Source organism: Diabrotica undecimpunctata, chromosome 6 (genome assembly GCF_040954645.1).
Source record: "Diabrotica undecimpunctata isolate CICGRU chromosome 6, icDiaUnde3, whole genome shotgun sequence".
NCBI classification, from domain to species: Eukaryota; Metazoa; Arthropoda; class Insecta; order Coleoptera; family Chrysomelidae; genus Diabrotica; species Diabrotica undecimpunctata.
Genome location: NC_092808.1, coordinates 152176699 through 152197153, shown reverse-complemented (window position 1 = coordinate 152197153; position 20455 = coordinate 152176699). Strand labels below are relative to the sequence as shown.

Below are 20455 nucleotides of genomic sequence, written 5' to 3'. Positions count from 1 at the left end.
ATTCCCTAATACGAGTCAATCCATTGCACTTGCATTTAATATATTCGGACTTTGATTATTCTTTCAAATTATCAAACCTTTGTGGTTTGCAACCATTTGCCTGCCGCGGGGTGCAGGTAGGCCAGTAATCAGTTTGCAAATCTTTCCTGGTCTATCTTAAAATCCCTGGTTTTATCGCGGTGACAAGTTTGTACAATCTACGAGGGCATTTATGCTAATCGGTGATGAGTTTATGTGTACCCGTGAACATCGGTTGAGAAGATTAGAAGAATCATATTTTAATTCGCATGATTATGGTTGAATGTATTTACGTGTATAGAGAAAAAGAGACAAAGGCGAAGGTGTAGGGGTATTTATAAAGGACTGTGTTGATTATTTTAAAGTCTATAAATATAGCAAAATGTTCAAACTATTCTTACGGATTGTACGGAATTTGATAGTGTGTGGAGTCTATAGACCTCATAATTTACATCACAATGATCTTTTGGGAGTAGTGGAAAAGGTACAACTGAAGGGTATAATCAATTTCGAGAAAAAAAATGAGAAAAATAAGAAAAACCAACACAAGATTAAAATAAATTTAGTCAAAGCGATGAGAAATCTTTAAAAAACATGGCTAGTTTCGTAGAGTTAGGTAGTATGATATTAATCTAATGGCAGCATCACACTTTTGGCTTTGTGTTATTCCTTATGTGCCATATTCGGCCGCAAAAGATGAAGTATGGAGAGTACATTCGTCATCCATTTGCTTTATTCGCACGGATAAGCAAATACCCGAAAAGCAAATACGCCTTTCCGTCCACTTGTCGGTTTTTTGACACGCTTAAAAGGACTCGAATAAGCCGAATGCACGGCGAATGTATGTGTCGACTGCCCACACTTCGCTCGCACCGGTGGTTGCCTCGCTGATTATCTTAACCTAACTTTACTGTAATTCTCGTTATTATTGAACCATTATTTCGACAAATTTGTGTGTATATAATATATATAATTATAATTAGGCTTCGATTTGTGGTGTACCTTCTGTGAAATGGAGTGGGCAAACGAAGAGGTAGTGAAATTTCTGGACTTAAGTAAAAATCAGTTGCAGCGACCGTCAACACGTCCACGCCCATTTTGGTTCTGATAAACACGCATAATGCAAATATTTGGCATGTTTGGTCCGCCGGCACAAGTGTGGAGTAGCGTATTTGTTATTCGCTGACGAATAACAAATATTTGGGCAAATGCAACGAATCCGCATAACAAATAATACATAGCGAAATGTGGTGCCACCATAAGAAATTTAAACACAAATAATTGAGCGAGGGTCTGTCGATCAAAAAAGATTTATGCCAAAACTGCTAATACGAATACATCTAAAGGCTAACTAGCAAACATTTTTACGTAAAAAAACCACATTAAATAATGATATTTTTGATACTCCACTATAAATCAAAGATATCATTTTTATTAACGTATTTTTGCGTTCTCATTTCGAAGATAAGACTGACCATTATCCAGTGTTTTTATAGAATTATAGTTTCAAAGATTATTTGTATAAACAAACATGCCAAAAGGTTATTTAATGTGATATTGATGGTTATTTAATATAATAATAGCAGGAATCAGTGGACACAAGATGCGGCTACAAATTAAAATATTTTTATTGTGTGCTTTTGTTTTCGCAGGTAAATATATATTTTATTTAACAATACAACACTGAAAACTTTGTTTTCAAAAATTTCCACAAAATTTATTATAAAAACTTATCACTACAGCGGTTTCGACAGAGTGCCTTTCTCAAGTGATCTATTTTTGGCATGCGTTTACACTTTATAGTCTCTAATGAAATAGGTTGAGGAGGGGAGAACTGTTTGTCTCAAGTTGGTCACTCAGAATTATATCTGTGATTTTTAATTTGTTAATTTCCATAGATTCTAACAAAGATAGCTTAAGGCTTTTATTTTGAATGTGAAGAATTTGAAATTCGTCATTAAAAGAATGATTATGATCTAGAAGGTGAAGTGCGTATTTAGAATCTGTTTTTTTATTATTGAAATCCCTTTTATGTTCTGCTATTCGTTTATTAAAATTTCTAACAGTTTGACCGATGTAAGTTTTTGGACAGTCGCCACATTAAAGTTTGTATACACCACTGTGTAAGTGCATCAATTATATATTTTATTTATTTACTGTAATTTACAATCCATTCAATAAATGTTCTAGGTATTTTGTACTTGTTTTGATCGCTATCGGATCATTATCTAAGTTAATCGGTGAACGAGTACATCCTTGTTTTATATGTTGTTGATACAACATTTAATTATGCTTGATTTTCCGCTTCACTAGCCACTTTTGCATTAGGTTCAGATAATTCAATAGTTTTAATAGTTTTTCAGTAGCTCTTGCTGGATCAGATTTTACAATATTTGAAATGACATACGTGTGTGAAGTTTTTGAAGAAATTGACAGGCATGATCTACTCGGTCCGCAATAAGGATTATGTTGTCTGCAAACCTCAAGTTGTTCAGAAAGTCCCATTTATGCTGACACAAATAGTTTTTCAATTATTGTTTCTCATAGCACTGGGCAATAAAGACGTGAATAGTTTAGGAGAGATGGTGCCTCCTCGCCAAAGACTCTTCCCCAAAGAACATGTGTTTGTGTAGCCATAGTATATTCTTACAGCAGTTGTTCCGCTATTATATATATTCCGAAGAAGATTTGTGTACCTATGATCACTATTGCACTCTGTAAACGCTCTGAACATGGAACTAAGCTGGACTGTCTTGAATGATTCTCCTTTTTTATGCAATATTATGCATAAACAGGCAAACAAAGGTTTTAATAACGCATTTGCCTCCTAGTTTTATCATGCCATTTAAAATGCCGTCCTTTCCAAATGTTTTATTATTCTTTCTACCTTATAAGGCTGATTGATTTTCCTCTTCGGTTTTATCCGAAAGTTCCTCTAATTCTTGATTTTGTGATCATCTCTAGAATGTGATCATCTCCATCGTTTGAAATGAGTTTATTCAACTACCTTAGCTCTGCTATGTTCTTTGTATGCTTATCTTTCATTTCACTTTGTTTTTGCATTAGATTTCTAAAAGGTCTTGAGTTTATCACTTCTCCTTGATTGCTTACCTTGGCACTTCTGTGCCTTCGTTAGGGCATCTACCAACGTTTCACTAAGTTAAGCTGTTCAATATTGGTTTCATCTTGCACGCCTTTCTGTGGTTACTCTCTATTTCTTCCAGGTGTGCCATTGTTTTAGTAATGGCAGTGCATGTGACATTTTTAGTCCTTGCTACCACCTTTCTTCTTTTCTTCTTTACGTTCAAGACTATCTTCAAAATTGATTTATTATAGTAACCTCTTAAACAGACTCTTTTTTATTAGTAATTATAAAATCAATTTCTTTCCTGTTTAAGCCATTTGGTTTTTGACAAGTTTACTTTATTTAGAGGCTTTTTTTAAAATAAATGTTCATAATATGGCCTGTGTTGCAGATGCAAATCTATAAGAGTTTGGCCCCTTTCGTTTCTATCTCCATATCCATGAGGTCCAATTATAAACCTAATCATCTTGCTCTTAGGTCTTTCCTAAATCCTCTTTTGGCGTTTAGGTCTCCAATCAGTATAGTATAATTCGTGGTGACCTCTTGTATCGTAGTATAAACGTCGCATAACCATTCATCATCTTTGTCTGTGTGAGCACTTGTACGTGCGTATACCTAGATGATCTTCAATCGAATTTGTTCGTTTACTTTGTAGGTAAGATATATGACTGTATCTCTTATGCTTTTAATTGTAAGTACTTTATTTATATGATTTTCATTTACCATAAATCCGATGCCACCATTAGACATCTCTCCTCTATAATGCAATAGATTTTTGGACGAAAGTACCATTTGTTCTTCACTCTTTCGCCGTACTTCTGCTAAGCCAAGTATATCCCTGTTTGTATACTTCGTTTGTTACTTTGGTCTTGTTCTTCGGTATATATGAGTAGATCCGTATCGTTCCATCTGTATAGTATAAATTAATTATACTTAACAGCGAGTTTATCAAAATTTTTAATTACAATGACATTTGAAGATCAAGACCTTTGACAAAAATGATTAATTAAACGAAATAAATCATTGAAAAAATAGTTAATCATCTTGTTAGTAATATACAGGATTTTATTAAAAAAATTTTAAAATAGACGCAGATCAATAATAGACATTAATATTTCGAACACAAATATTCTGTGTTCTTCATAAGATAAACAATAAATCAAATATGTTGTCTTTTATTTAAACGGGATTTTTCATTCGTATCGTATTCGTATCCATATTCGTTCTAACACTTCTTCAGTAATTTCTGCCATATGCCATATGTATGTGATTAATACTCTTTTTGTATTATTTTATACATTTTATTTTTTCCTTGTTCTTAAGATATACCTATTTTAGTTAGCTTAGTAGATATTTACAGGATATCTCATACATCTACACGTACCATACAATTGCGCATGTTATAAACGAGAGACAGAGTAAGAAGCACGTGTTGTAATTGCTGGGTAAACAGAATAGGAATCCCATTGCCACCTTATTATATAATTTTTTATTTTTTATATTCAATTATTTATTATATAATTTTTTATTTTCAATTAAATTTGTGTTTTGTCTGTCCTTTTACATAAAAGTGACCTGTAAAGGTCAAATTGAAAACTCTGTTACTTCTGTATAACAAAAGTAGCTAGAATAATAAGCAAGACCAAGAAAGACGATAAATATCTAACCTGATATCAGACCAGTTCCTCACGCTGACGAACTTCCAATCCAACTTTCACCTGACAATTGGAATTTACACACAGAAAGCTCTGAGGTTGAAGATATGATACCTGTCGAATTCTTCTTCTTCAAGTGCCATCTTCGTTCCGAAGGTTGGCGATCATCAGGGCTATACGTATTTTCGAAACTGCTGACCTTAACAATTCGTTGCTGCTACAGCTATACCATTCCCGTAGATTCTTTAGCCAGGAGTTTCGTCTTCTTCCTATGGACCTTTTTCCTGCTATTTTCCCTTGCATAATTATTCGAAGCAGTTCATATCTTTCGCCTCTTGTAATGTGTCCCAAGTATTGCAGTTTTCGTTTTTTGATCGTAAATATGACTTCCTTTTCTTTATTCATTCTTCTCAAGACCTCAATATTTGTGACTCTCTCGGTCCATGATATTCTCAGGATTCTGCGATACATCCACAGTTCAAATGCCTCTAATTTTTTGGTATCAATCTTTTTCAACGTCCATGACTCCATTCCGTAGAACAGCACAGAAAGTACGTAACATCTCATCAGGCGAAGTTTCATTTCAAGGCTCAAATCTCTTCCGCAGAACACTCTCTTCATTTTAGTGAATATGGATCTGGCTTTTTCTATTCTTATTTTGATTTCTGCTGAGCTATCGTTGTCTTCATTTATAAAAGTGCCTAAATATTTGTATTTGCTAACTCGAGCGATAATTTCATTGTGTAAATATAAATTTTGGACATTTTGTGTTGATTTCGATATTACCATAAATTTAGTTTTCTTTATGTTCAAAGATAGTCCATATTCTTCGCTGCAGTCTGCTATCTTATTCACCAATGTCTGTAGCTCTTCAAGTGTTTCTGCGATCAGAACGGTGTCGTCGGCAAATCTCAGATTGTTTAATCTAACACCATTTATTTTAATACCTACAGATTGCTCAGAGAGTGTTCTATTCATTACGTCTTCGGAATAGAGATTAAACAGGGTTGGTGACAGTATACACCATTGTCTCACACCTCGCTTTATTTCAATTTCTTCAGTGGTATTATTCTCTAGAAGAATGGGTCGAGACAAAAAATTGTTGAGAACGATAAAAGTACGCAAGACTGCATACCTTGGACACATACTAAGAAATAATAAATATAGCCTTCTGCAGGTCATCATGCAGGGTAGAGTCGATGGCAAAAAGGGAATAGGTAGAAAGAGGAAGTCATGGCTGCGAAATATTCGAGACTGGACAAACATGACTGTAGACGAATTATTCCACGTTGCAAAAGACAGAGAAGCTTTTAAAAATGTGGTCGCCAACCTCCGTTAATGGGGACGGCATAGGAAGAAGAAGATTATTCTCTACTCTCACTACTGCTTTCTGATTATAGTACATATTTGCTATTAGTCGGATGTCTCGTTTATCTAAATTCTTTTCTGTCAGGAGTCTGATTAAGTGATCATGCCGCACTTTATCAAAAGCCTTGTTGTAATCTATGAAACATATGAATACATCTTGATTTATGTCAAGACATCTTTGAGACATAAAGTTCAGTGCAAACAACGCCTCTCTTGTTCCAAGTTTATTTTGGAATCCAAACTGGGTATTATTGATGTCCATTTCCAGTTTTCTGTGTACTCTAGAGTGTATAATTTTCAGGAATATTTTCAGTACATGGCTCATCAGACTGATTGTACGGTAATCACTACATTGTTTGGCATTTACCTTTTTTGGTATAATAACAAAGGTGGATAAAAGCCATTCTTGTGGTATTTTTCCTGATGTATAAATGCTATTGAAAAGTTCAACTAAAATGTGAATCGAGTCTTTTTCTATTAGTTTAAGGATTTCCGTTGGTATTTCATCTGGACCTGGGGCTTTACCATTTTTCATTCTTTTTAGTGCGTACATTACTTCTTCTTCCGTTATTTCTGGACCTTCGTCTCCTTGTATGTTACTTAGCTCAGATTGTTGTCTATCATCTGCAAAGAGTTCTTCAATATAGTTTTTCCATGTCTTCAATATCGAATTGGACCTACAGAATTTTAATGGTTGTAGGTTGCTGATTCTTTATTATACCTCGTGTGGGGTGAAATTATATATGTACTTTTCTTCACTGATTTATGAACTAATACATAACAACTAAACACTTGGTAAATTAAATACATTACTCTTATAAGGAACGTGTGAACGAGAGAGAGAGAGAATTAAACTGAACTTTTGTGTACGAGAGAAATTACTGAGAATAACTTTCTTCTTTGAGAAATGTGATTACGATGAGACTATGTGGGCAAGGAGGCAGAAGGCAGAAATTGTTTTTTTTTGAGGAAACGGAAGCTATCAAGATTGTCCTTTGACAACGTATAAGTTTATAGTTTATTTTTTTGTCTAAAAGATAACCAATGCATTTTAAAAGACATAATTCTGTTGTATTATATTATTTTGTTAATAATTATCAATATTGTGATTTCAGGTATTACCTGCAACATTCCCAATACGCTAAAGAAAGACTTTTTCCAAATCTACAAAGGACTAGCAGTAGAAGCAAAACAACTCACTGGTACCCATGTCACGATCGACAAATTAACATTTACCCACTTTGACAAAAAACATTTGGAAAATGGAACCTTATTAGATTCTTCAAATCTGGAAGATGTTAAGTACGCCAAAGAGAAGATAGTATTTATTTTACACGGATGGGCTAGTTCTGCGACTGTGGATTGGGTTCTGGATATGAAAAATGCTTTTCTTACTATTTATCCGAACAGTTCTGTGATCACAATTGATTGGAGTGGACCGGCATCACAGCCTTATTCAATATCTTCCATCAATACTTACGATGTTGGTATGTTAAAAAAGCTTAACATTAATTAACATAATATAAGTCATCATGAATTTAATTTCTTAAACTTAATATTATAATTTTTTGATATTTGATTAACGATTCTTTCTAAGATATATTGCTTTTTTTTACATTGTTCTTCTTATTAGCAGTGTGTTATCACCCAACAGAATAACTAATACAAAACTATAGGAAATAACAAAACGAATAACATATCTACTATAGCCAAGGAAATAAAAATTAAAATGTATGGGTCATACTTTGAGAAAAGATTAAACAAACATAGCGAGACAAGCTTGAATATTAACCAGAGGGCAAAAGAAAAAAAAAGGAGATCAGACATCATCATATAATGGGGGTCCTACGGCGATTGCCGCTTCCCGCATTTCAGCCTCCTTTTTTTCCTATCTCTCCAATCTCCCTCTTCTAAGCCTCTAGATTGCATTGTTTTTGTAATTTCTCTTCTCCAGGAATTTGGTGGTCTTCCCCTTTTCCTTCTTTCTGGCGGAATATACATTAAGGCTTTCTTTGGCCACCGCTCCTCCTCCATTCTCATCACGTGATCATACCATTGTAATTGCCTTCCTTGTATTCTATCTGAAAGAGTATCTCTAATTCCTGTACGGTTTCGTATTTCCTCATTCCTGATTCTTTCCATTCTCGATACTCGACATGACCTTCTAAGATAATCCATTTCCACAACGTCTACTTTATCTCGTTCATTCTTTGTCATCGTCCAACATTCGGCACCATATGTAGTAATTGGTTCTACAATTGCTTTGTATACGCGAAGTTTGGTATGCATCTTTGTTTTATTAGACCACAGTAATGAATTCAGTAGTTGGGTTATTCGGTTTTGTACATCTATCTTAACTCTGCCATCTGCTGATATGATGCTTCCCAGATATTTATACTGGTTGCAGCCTTTTATGACTGCGTTTTCAATCCTCAGATCTGTGGTATTTCCTCCAATGTTTAAATATTCTGTTTTGCTTATGTTTACAGTAAGCCCCCTTTTGACATACTCCTCAAATAATTTTCGATTCATATAATTTATATCTTCCTCATCGGTTGCAACCACCACCTGATCATCTGCAAACAACAATGTATACAGAGTTTCTTGTCCCACTTCGATGCCCATAAATCTACATTTATTTCTCCAATTCCTCAATGCTTCTTGGACGTATATTTTAAAGAGTGTCGGTGACAAACAGCATCCTTGCTTTAGGCCTTTAGTGACTTTAAATTCATTTGAGGTTCTGGTTCCAATTTTTACACAACTAACTTCATTTTCGTACAATTTATATATCGCTCGGATATACGTCGAATCCAATCCGGACCTTTCGAGGACCTCAAACATTTTCTTTAACGGGACACTATCATATGCTTTCTCAAGGTCTATAAATACCAAATGGGTCTCTCTACTTCTTTCGACACGCTTTTCAATTATTTGTCGTAGGATAAATATATTATCAAGGCAGGATCTCCCGGTACGAAAGCCGCTTTGTTCTTCAACTGCTGGAAAAGAACTACAACAAGGAAATACCAAACATTTTACTAAGATGGGGTGAAGTCAAAGTCAGAGCAAGAAATAGAAGAGAATAGAAGAAACTAGTACACAGTTTATCCAGAGAATAAACAAGAAAGAATATCTCCCCACTCGGCCAGTCAGCAGTCTTACACTTTTGGCCCAGAAACGCATAAGTTCTTAATATTGCACAAGAGAGAATGGTACTAAAGAGAAAGAGCAGTATATTCTCAAATATTGAGAATATACTGTTACAGTTACTCATCCATTCTGACTTTCTTCTTGTTATTTTGATAGTTGTTTTTAATGGTTATTATGATATCCAAGGGAACTTTTTTATTACGCATAGGAAGGATTACATATTTGAGACACTCTGTTGAATACTTTCTTTAACTCAATCATTCTGAAATTCGAATGTATGCGGTAAATAATACTGTTAAAAGTCCTTACCGTGAAGCGTGCAGCTTAAGGAGCTAGATGAATACTTCTACGGTTTCAAAACGTTTTTCAACAACGATTGAAGAAAGTCCTCCGGATCAATAAAGAAACTCTAAAACATTCGAATTCCAGTCCGCCGATTAGGCTCATGAAAGAATCAAGATTCTGAAAAGACCGACGAGACATTTGAAAATGTTTCCAGTAAAATTCTCGGCATCTTTTCTTTATGACGAAAGCAACAGATGTTTTCAGCTCTGTGCAATCCTTGGAAGGAGGGGTAACACTGTTTTGAACAGCATTATACTTTTGGATTAAAGCTACATATTATCTTGAATAGTTTTGTATACTATCTTTCTGTATTTATTACCAGCGAGAGGTTTCCGGATAACTTGTAGACTGTTGGGTTTGAAATATACACTAGAAGGAAAAGAAAACGTAAATCTCGATAGTGGTGGAGTTATGCTTATGAACGATCAGAGTATTTTAGATTTCTCAAATATTTTTTAAATTATTGGTAATATTGGCTTGGACGATTTTACTTTAATTATCAGTTTTTCCGGATTTCGTATCACGAATAATTCCGCTATTTTTCACGGTATTGGTACCTATCCTAGCCTAAATGCCGCGTTTACGACGTTTGTGAGTTTTCTGGTGGTCTTTTTCAGGACTGGTATTTAGTAAAATCCCAGAAATTAATTATTATTAATATTATTTTTGATTACTTCTGTCGTTTCTTTGGTACTTCAGTCGTCAGGACGAAAATACCACTGAACAACTAAAAATCATAAGAGCAAGCTAAATTTTAGTCAAAATGTTAGTTTTAGGACCCCAAAGAATATGCAAAAACGTTCACCATTCCTACCCTTCGGCTTCCCCCCAAAACTGCCCCTCGTACGGGAGAAAAAACGGAAAAAATCGATTTACCAAGAATCTGTAAGCTGTAGAAAAAAATGTTTGAAAAAAAAAGTATATAGCTGAGATAAGTATTTTCTACCTAAGAAGACCGCTTTGCAATTAAATGCTGGTAGCTTTATTACTAGCGGAGCAGATAAGCGGCGATATATTTTAAACTACCTTTATGAATAACATTCTACTACTCTGTTGTTTCAATCAGCATTGCTCAACCAATTATCATTTATTGGTTTTAATATTTTAATAAATTTGTTAAAAAAATTGGAGCGACCATCCATAATAGTGTTGGATAATGCATCCTACCACTCAAGAGTAGAAGAGAGATTTCCTTCAAGCAGCTGGACAAAATAAGAAATAAAGTTGTGGTCGACAGAAAAGAAAATTTATCACAGTGACATATTTTTAAAAGTCGATTTACGTCAAAGGTGTGGAGAGCATAAAATTCAAAAGAAATTTGTTACTGACCAAATGGCTCTAAAATATGGCCATGAAGTTGTTCGACTTCCGCCCTACCATTGCCACTATAATGCAATTGGGTTAGTTTGGGGTATAGCCAAAAAATTTTATGGTAAACATGCATCCAAAACAACAGATGACGCTAGCGTTCTTAGTTTATGGAAAGAATCGCTAGAACAAATAAAGGCAGAACAATGGCAAAATTGTATTAGATATACGGAAGACATAATCGTTCAGTCTTTTCAAACCGAGCGAGTTATAGATGAGGTCCAGCCTCTAATTATTAGGATAGACAATTCAGATAGTGACGACTCTGATAGTGAAATATCAGACAGTGAATAGGACAAATCGTTTGCTAAAACGAAGTAATAAAATTTTTTTCAGGAATTCAATTCGGACTTTGTGGTGTGTTTTAGTTAAACGGTCTAATTACTGGACTGCATACTCTCAATAGCTTTGGTATTAATTACTGGACTATACGTGTTTAAACCTTTTGTTTTGCTTACAACTCGGAAGTAATTTAGTGCCAATCTATTTCAAGGTTATATTTAATACAGTGTCTGCAAAAAGTAAAGTCTTGGATGTATTTTATTCAAATTTGGACATACCAGCAATTTGGCAAGTATTTTCCAATTTTACTACATGCAAAACCATTCGTATAATTTTTACTCTACGCAAAATAGTGACTTATAAAGACCTTGATGAACATTTGATGTCGACAAATAATTTCGAGTATTCCAAATATTCTGTCCCACTTCTTTTAACACGCTCTGTATATACATATTATATTTATTTTATTTGCCTTCGATACAGTAAAATCCAATATTATTACTGAACATAAAATACAAGAAATTAAATATTTTTACTTTTCAAGCGATCGGAATTAAATATTACCGCCCCACTGTTTGAGGCTCACCGATAATATCTTAATTGCATATCGGCAGTCACACTTTTTATTTAGAATGAACCATTCTCTCAGATACAATGCTTGAAGCAACGGGTGATCGTGAATGTCAGTACGCGGGCGAAATCAATTTTAAATAAATTGCATAAATAGATTGCAGATTTCGTTCATAATTTTTGTATTTTGCCGCAAAGTAAATTGGTTTTTATAAAGGTGTTCAATAAATAAACGTTGCGCGATTTTTGTCTTTTTGTATGATTCTATTGGGAGCAATTAAGTTTATTACTTTCATTGAATGGTCATTAGGAAATTTCTACTACTAAAGTCTAATCTTTAAAACCAATAGCATGCAATTTCGGTTTTGTGGTTTGGCAACAAATGTGAGGCATTTGAAATATACCTAAAAAAACGCTGAATTGAAACCTTTTGGACAAATCTCTGACGACTGGCCTATGGGGGTGGTAGGTTTTATTTTTGGCATATTATTCGAATTAGCGGAATGTGTTGAGTTGGTCTATTTATTCTTTTTGTACATTTCCCTAGCGGGTTTAGGTATTGATTTATTGTTGAATTTTAGTCTTAATTGTTGTTTTAGTGTTAGTTTTTTGCCTTGTTTTTCAGGCTTTTTTAGCTCTAACACATAAAAATTGTTGGATAGGGTAAATATTTCGCTGTATTTAAAATAAAAACGAAATTGTATGTTGTCCATTGATTATTTTATCTTCTTTAATAAGCGAAATATTCCTTGTAAACTATTACTTAGACTGACTTAGAGCACTTTACATGTGTTGGAAACAGTATTTAAATTCAAGCACCACTATTGTATATAATGTTGCCTATGCATTAGTTACTCTTAAATTGGCGTAAACTCCCGTTAATTGAATCCAAGTCACAAAGTAAAGTAAGTAAATGTAAAGTAAATGTTTAATTATTGTAATATACGTTGAACTATGAGTACTATAAAATTTTAAGAATTATTTTAAAAATATACATTTAAATACTATAAAGAAAGTATTTAAATAAGTTCTAAATTAAAAATTACTGAAAAAAAAAGATGTGCTTCAAATAAATGAAAATGTACGTAGAAATAAAAATACCACAAATAACGCTCAGAATATAAATCAAATAATTTTGTAGTTCGTACATCGACGATATACACAAAGGCAAAGCAAACAACAATTTTCAGCCAACATAACAAACAGTAATTGTATTTCTAGCAGTGCCATCTATGGTGTCACTCGAGAGATTGGCACTGCCTTCATAACAGGAAAGTTAAATAAAACAGAAACAGGTTTGGTTTCGGAAAATCAGGTTCGGGAAATCATAAAAAACCGGTATCAACCAGCGGGCGATACCCCCTCTAAACTTTTACCATAACCACGTTACTATTCGTAAACCTAATAACGCTTTGGTTCAAAATTAAGAAAAACATAAAATTAATTAGAATACCTACTTCTGTCATCTGTAGGCCAAGTTCACAGATTAATGAACCTATATGAAAGAACGAAAACTTACAGACCTATATAAGCAACTAGCAGCATCAAAAAATATAAACGAAAGACAGACAATTTAAATCAAATTAATACAGAAAGAGTACAACAAATCATTTTTTATCAATAAATAAAATCACATTACATTTAAAAAAGGCATCTGAACTAGATTCCTCAACAAATATCACAATATTCTATTATGCATTATTTTATTTGAATATTACTTATACACACTTTGGATTATTTTTATTTAAGTTTTATATGGTCGGCTACCATGACCAGGTAAAAATACGATTATAATTGAAGGTATGTAAGTAATAATAAAAAATGTTAGTGGATATAATAGGATAATATATTACAGTATAATGAAATATTTTATGATCTAACTGTGCATCATTAAGACACACCATTTAGTACAGAATTTATTTGATTTGGGTTGCCGGGTTATTTAGAAATTATTTGTTATTTTATTGTCTATAGGAATTTATCGGACATCTAATCAAGTTATGGTACATCCCTTTACAATTATTATTATACTACCATCTAGAGACTGGTAGAAAAATCTATGTCAGCCATTTAGTTGGATTCAAGACAGGGAGAGGTCTCTGGCAGACTCTAAGGTTAAACACAGACAGAGCGGCTTGCGCTTCGTTGGCTGCCGCGCGGCTTAAAACCAGAGATATGTAAGAGAGCTCTCTTACATATCTCTGCTTAAAACACATGAGCCGTTTTAACGGAGGCAGTAGTTTTGCCATTGTATTCGTTGTTCTCAATGTCAAATTTAGAGTTTTGGACGTAGAATGGTACGATGATGTCTCTAGAATCATCTAGTGAAAGTGACGATTTGTTTTTCCTAATAAGTGCAAATTTACTTTATATTAGGTCAAAGAAGAAAAAGAAACGCAGGTATTGGATACATCTTATAGTGAATGAATGCAAAAATAATGGAATGTTTTACACGTTAGTTAAAGAAATTATAGATGGTCCAGAAAAGCATCTTTCGATATAAAACTGTGGGTAACCTCTTCCCAAGCATGTTTTTTCTTTATTTTATTCGAATATTCATTTGAGCGCATATCCCAAATTGCTGGCCGTGTGTGAATTTGGGTAATTAATTTATCGATGTCTATAGCTTCAATAATATATACAAAATTTGGCAAACACTCACAAAAGTAATCAAATAAAACCGTTGGAAAACAGTCACACGTCTGTGTTGAAGCAAGAGATATCTATGGACCGTGGAAGTGATGACGTAGATTTTATTGACATCTGTCAGTTTCACTTTCCAAACAAACCTTGTTTAGTGTGGATAATTTGTATTCTTTGTTATTTTTTCATTTTTTTTACAGAATCTTTCCGCTTTTTGCAATATCTAAGTATTCTAATAGTTACTACAACAATTTTACAAAGTTGTGTAAATAATAAAGCATGTTGTTTTATAAAAATAGCAATAAAATGCATGTATCAATAAAGTAAGGTTAGAATGTCTTTAATTGAAATTTTTAAACTATATTTCATAGAAATAGAATACTGAATTATGATGGTATTATCGTAAAAAACATTATACTTAAAAAAAAAGCAGCAGAGGAAGCAAAATGTTAACTTTATAGACTTTAAAAAATCTTGAGATTGGGCATTTCAACTTTTGTTTGGAAAGTAATTGACAGTTGTGACGTCACACTTCCACTGTCCATTACTGATGTGCCGTCAAAAGTCATAAAACCACCGACGGCGCATGGTACTCAGCATAGGCCGCGCGACGGCCGACGCGGCGAGCTGACAAATGACGGCTCGTCTGTGTTGCATAACATAAGTATCAAAGACGAGAGACCACTTTCAACACCGCCGCAGCAGCCGACGCAGCGCACGCCGCCCTGTCTGTGATTAACCTAAAAGAGTACACAAACGGCAGCAAATGAAAGAAAAGTGAGGCTTTTAGAACAGTTTTTAGTCTAGTCAGGTTGTGAGTATGTGAGTTTCACGTCAGGCGTTAAAGGATATTGAAGTGTTGCACATTTGGAGGAAACTAATTTTTTCTCTCTGCAACACTTCACATTTTAAGTGAGTTCCCATCTACTATGGTTTCTGTTGAACGATCTTTCAGTACCTTTCGAAGGAGAAAGATGTGCATCAGAAGTACAATAGGACAGGACATATTAACTCGGCTGTGATTAATGACCGTCCTTCATCAAGGGAAATTCATGAAGGAAAATCAGAATTGGATTAAAACGATAATTTTGGGAAAGGTAATTACTTAATTGATAAAGAACTGATATTATTATTATTATTAAGCACTAATTTATGGCCATTTTCGCAAGCGAACCTCAAAGTCAAAACTTCTCAATAATTTTGTTAATGCAATAGGCCGTCTAGTGAGACCCTATGATAAAGTGAGAGGAAAAATAACAGTTAATCTGGTATAACGTTAAGCCTTTGAATAATCGAACTATCCAGTTGACCAGAGTTTATTATTCGCAAATCGAAAAACAATAACAGTAAATCGTAAAAACACAGATAACAGAAATATCTACTTAAACAATAAAGCGATGTTTACTCGTTGGTTGCCTAATAGTTAGGAATGTGACTTTTTAAAATTAAAGAGGTTTACCATTTTTGTAATGTTCAAAACCGTTTTGAAAACATAATTATCAATAATTATAAATATCTATAAACTTTAAAGTAATGAGTTCATTCTAGCAATATTTTGCTAAGATTCCTATAGAAGAATGTTTTGGGATGATTCTTATAGCAGTTACAAGAAATAAAACCGTTAATTTTTGTTTTCAAATTTACTTCTACATATAAACCACTAATTCCACTTCTAGTCGGAGTTTATTTGCAAGATATTATTAAAAAAAACATGAGGTTTCAGATAAAAACAACTCAATTCTTTTGTTACTATTATAAGATTTGTTTGGAGGATGTGGGCTAGGTTTTCTGCGGAACTGGACAAGACTCTAGGCTGGATACCCCCTACCATCAGAAATTACAAAAGATTCGTTGGAGACGTAATAAGCACGGCCAAAAAGCATATACCAAGAGGCTATCGAGAAGAATACATTCCTGGTTGGTCCCATAACAGCGAAGAACTGTATCAAAATTTCCTTGAAAGCGGCGATCAAGAATTAGTCGATGAACTGCTCCACAGCCTAGATGCAACAAGACAACAAAAATGGACGGAAACTGTAGAAAGTCTTAATTTCAAATACTAAGTCGACAAGCATGGACAGTACTAAGAAAATTAGGAAGGGGAACTCCCATAACAAGGAACAAAACAACAATTAACCCAAACACTATTGCCTCACATCTGGTATCGACATCTAGGGCCTCGAATGACAAGTCATATACAATCAAGATAAAACGAGTGCTCAAAACTTTACAATTCTAATCTACAGAACACTGAATACTCCCGCCAATTCGCTTGCGAAGAAGTCACTATAGCTCTCAAGGTTGTAAAGCCCCAGGTTTTGACAATATTCATCCCGAATTCTTAATTAACAGCGGCAAATATGCGAAAGAATGGATGGCCCACTTTTTTACAGACATTATGAAGACCGGTAGGGCCTGCGTAGCGCAAGCGGTAGGATGCTTGCCTCGCATGCCGGTGGTCTGGAGTTCGAATCCTACCGCCGACAAGAACAACTAGACATTTTTAAAAATGTCTATAGGCCCCAGGTCGACTCAGCCTGAATAAAAAATGAGTACCTTGGGTAAAACCAGGGGTAATAATAGGCGGTTGAAGCGTAGCACTGGCCATGTTACCTTCCTTGTATACCGTAGGCCCTAGATATAGCAGACTACCCTGCTATACTCCCAAAGCCGCGAAGCGGTATAAAACGGGAGACTATTATTATTATGAAGACCGGTACCATACTACAGGAACTCAAACGCTCGAAGGTCATTGCCATAATAAAACCAGGGAAACCAAATGATAACAACCCTAAGAACTACAGACCAATAGCCCTACTATCGGCGACCTTTAAGCTACTAGAACGACTTATCTACAACAGAATTAGTCCAAAGCTACTTGAATCAATACCGGTTGATCAGGCAGGTTTCCGACCGAAAAGAAGCTGCGCAGATAAGGTTCTCTGACTTACCACATTTATTACACACACCAAAGTACCCTGGGCATACTCTTGACAGAACCCTATCTTTTAAGGAACATCTGTAAAAAACAGCGGAAAAACTTAAATCCAGAAACATCATCAAGAAGCTGTGCGGCACAATATGGGGAGCATCGGCTTCCACCTGGCAATCATCTGCCCTGGGCCTTATCTTCTTAACCGCGGAATACTGCTCTTCAGCCTGGCTTAACAGTTCACATATACACAAAGTACGATAAATAAATAAATAAATAAATAAGATTTGTTAATATGAATATCGTAATTTTTATACCTCAATTAAACATAATATAAATTTTAGGAAATTTCATGGCGGATATGATTCTTGACCTGATAAATAAGCATAACGTTGATATTAAGAAATTCCTTCTGGTGGGTCATTCACTCGGAGGACAAGCTTGCGGATTTGCAGGAAAAAAACTACAATCAGTAGGTAAAATTTTACCTAGAATTATTGGTCTTGATCCTGCTGGTCCACTGTTCAGTATTAGACCAAAGTAAGTTAACTTAGCTCTTTTATTTAGATTTACTTGTTCCAGTATAAGACTGTTTTACAGACTTTGAGTTCAATTATATATACTTTCCAGATTTCCTGAATAGTTTTTTGAATGGTTTGTTTATATACTCATTTGTTTTTATCTCTTAAAATTATTGATATTTTCTCAATCTTAAAAAATAAAGAAACCAATACTGAATAAAGCCAAACAATTATACATTAAAGAAAAATGTTAACAAAAATTATGCGAAGAAGTATGATTAGAGATTATACACAGAAAGCAAAGAAAATGACAGGAACTCGAAGGAAAAAATTTAATAAGATTGGTTAGACCCAAACAGAAAAAATTGCATCGGCAATGTACCAACGGTCTCACAAGAGCGTTTTGACAATGTCAAAAATCCATGTTAGGCCTCGAATTTTTTTTCATCTATCATATTCACCTGATTTTTCTCCTTTTGATTATTATGTATTACCATGTCCGAAAAGATGACTCGATATGGACATCGACAAAAGGTGAATAAAAAATAACGACATAACAAGTTGTAAAATGGCTAGAATCGTTTTACTAAAAGGAGTTCTTACCGAATACAATAAAATAATTTATATAGCAATAGAGAGTGAGAAATAACAGAGAATTGAAAAAATTATATAACGAGCCAGATATAGTAAAAATAATTAAGGCAGAAAGGGTCATACCATGACTCAAGATCAACAAACCGTAATATTATTATTGCAGCAGATTAATACCCTCTTGTTATTGAACAAGAAGAGGAACTAATGATGGACCGTTGAAAGTGGAGGCAGATTGTTAAAGCAGCGAAGACTCACCTCGGTTTTAGTGCTAGAAAGAGGCGGAGAGAGAGAGAAAGATGATGAGAGAGAGAGAGGAAGAGAGAAAGAGAGAGAGAGAGAGAGAGAGAGAGAGAGAGAGAGAGAGAGAGAGAGAGAGAGAGAGAGAGAGAGAGAGAGAGAGAGAGAGAGAGAGAGAGAGAGAGAGAGAGAGAGAGAGAGAGAGAGAGAGAGAGAGGAGAGAGAGAGAGAGAGAGAGAGAGAGAGAGAGAGAGAGAGAGAGAGAGAGAGAGAGAGAGAGAGAGAGAGAGAGAGAGAGAGAGAGAGAGAGAGAGAGAGAGAGAGAGAGAGAGAGAGAGAGAGAGAGAGAGAGTATTTGAGGTAAGAATTGACTTTTTAATATATTTTATATACTGTTTGCAGAGACAAGAGGCTGAATCCTACAGACGCAGAGGTCGTAGAGGTTATTCACTCTGATGGAGGAAGATTCGGATTTGACAATCCCTGTGGTACTATCGACTTCTTCCCAAATGGTGGAAAATGGCAACCTGGATGCCAAAAAATCGATTTACTTGATATTACGAGCGTCGCTGATCCAGGTGTGTATAAAATAAGAACATATACATACAACTATTTAAAGTCACAATTTTTTTAAATACAAGCATAATCACTAATTATAAAAACTATAGAAACGGAAAATTATAGAAACAGTCTAATATCTCAAGAAATACACTTCCAAATAAAAAACTAAAATACGCGGTTCAATATTTTTCAAAAATCTATCGATAAAATTCGACTATAAATAATTTTCAAAGAGAATATAGCCAGTAAACAAATTCCTGAGTGAGCTCTGTTCTAGTTTTGGCCGTCTTGTTATAAAAAGAGCTCAAGTGGCAGAGATAAGTAATAATATAATAAGTTATATAAGTATATATTATAATAATAACTTGATTATTAGCTAAATACTATAAGATTGGTACTATATAAAAATAAATAATATATAAAGAAAGAAAGAAATATAAAATTAAAAGACATATATAAAAGATAACTATTTTCTGTTTCAGAATTTTTTAGACTGTTTATATTTTTTAAATCAACATAAATATTTGGTTTATTTTTTTTCAGTTACTTGTGACCACCAGAGATCCCACGAATACTTCACTGAAGCCATTCTCAATCCCGGTGATTTCCTCGCAACAAAATGTACTCAATACACTTTATTATTTAAAAAGTGTGATGAAAACTACAAAGTACCGTTGGGAGACCTCACTACTACGCTGAAAGGAAATTTCTACTTCGAAACGAATAAGGAACGACCCTATGCTAAGAGACAAAAAGGACCAGGAGTGATAAACAAGATATCTAATCTTTTTAAACATTAGAAATTATGCTAAATTGTTAAGCTAGTAATAAAAAATAGTTTGATATAAGTTTATCAGTCATTTAGAGAATTTTAATTTACTTACAAATAAACAAAATAGCTCTTGACAGAACCGATCTGGCATAATTAACATATAGACTTGGAAAGTGATAATCATGAGTCTTTAGCAGGAAAACAATATTGTATCGCATTTGACTTTATTATAATGTACAATCATCCAATATATGTTAAGAGACAGGATATTTTAAAACAGTTATAGAACATTCGTGGAAATTGGCTTTATTTTATTCAAAACTTTTTAGAAAACAGATCGTTTCATAATAG

The 20455-nt window shown here is 34.1% G+C and overlaps 1 protein-coding gene across 1 annotated transcript; it reads left to right on the top strand.

Moving 5' to 3' along the window:
* The first annotated feature begins 1518 nt into the window (after positions 1–1518).
* Positions 1519–20180, top strand: LOC140444130 (phospholipase A1-like). The gene is made up of 5 exons (XM_072535801.1): positions 1519–1670; positions 7242–7613; positions 17764–17959; positions 19174–19349; positions 19876–20180. Exons 1-5 carry the CDS (start codon positions 1622–1624, stop codon positions 20130–20132), a joined length of 1050 nt encoding a protein of 349 aa, XP_072391902.1. The 5' UTR covers positions 1519–1621; the 3' UTR covers positions 20133–20180.
* The last annotated feature ends 275 nt before the right edge of the window (positions 20181–20455 follow it).

What these genes read in the sequence shown, in the direction of transcription:
- LOC140444130 (XM_072535801.1), top strand. Translation starts at nt 1,622, where the DNA reads ATGCGGCTACAAATTAAAATATTTTTATTGTGTGCTTTTGTTTTCGCA. An exon ending in CATCAATACTTACGATGTTG is followed by an intron (nt 7,614 to 17,763) that starts GTATGTTAAAAA and finishes TATAAATTTTAG; the next exon opens with GAAATTTCATGGCGGATATG. An exon ending in TACGAGCGTCGCTGATCCAG is followed by an intron (nt 19,350 to 19,875) that starts GTGTGTATAAAA and finishes ATTTTTTTTCAG; the next exon opens with TTACTTGTGACCACCAGAGA.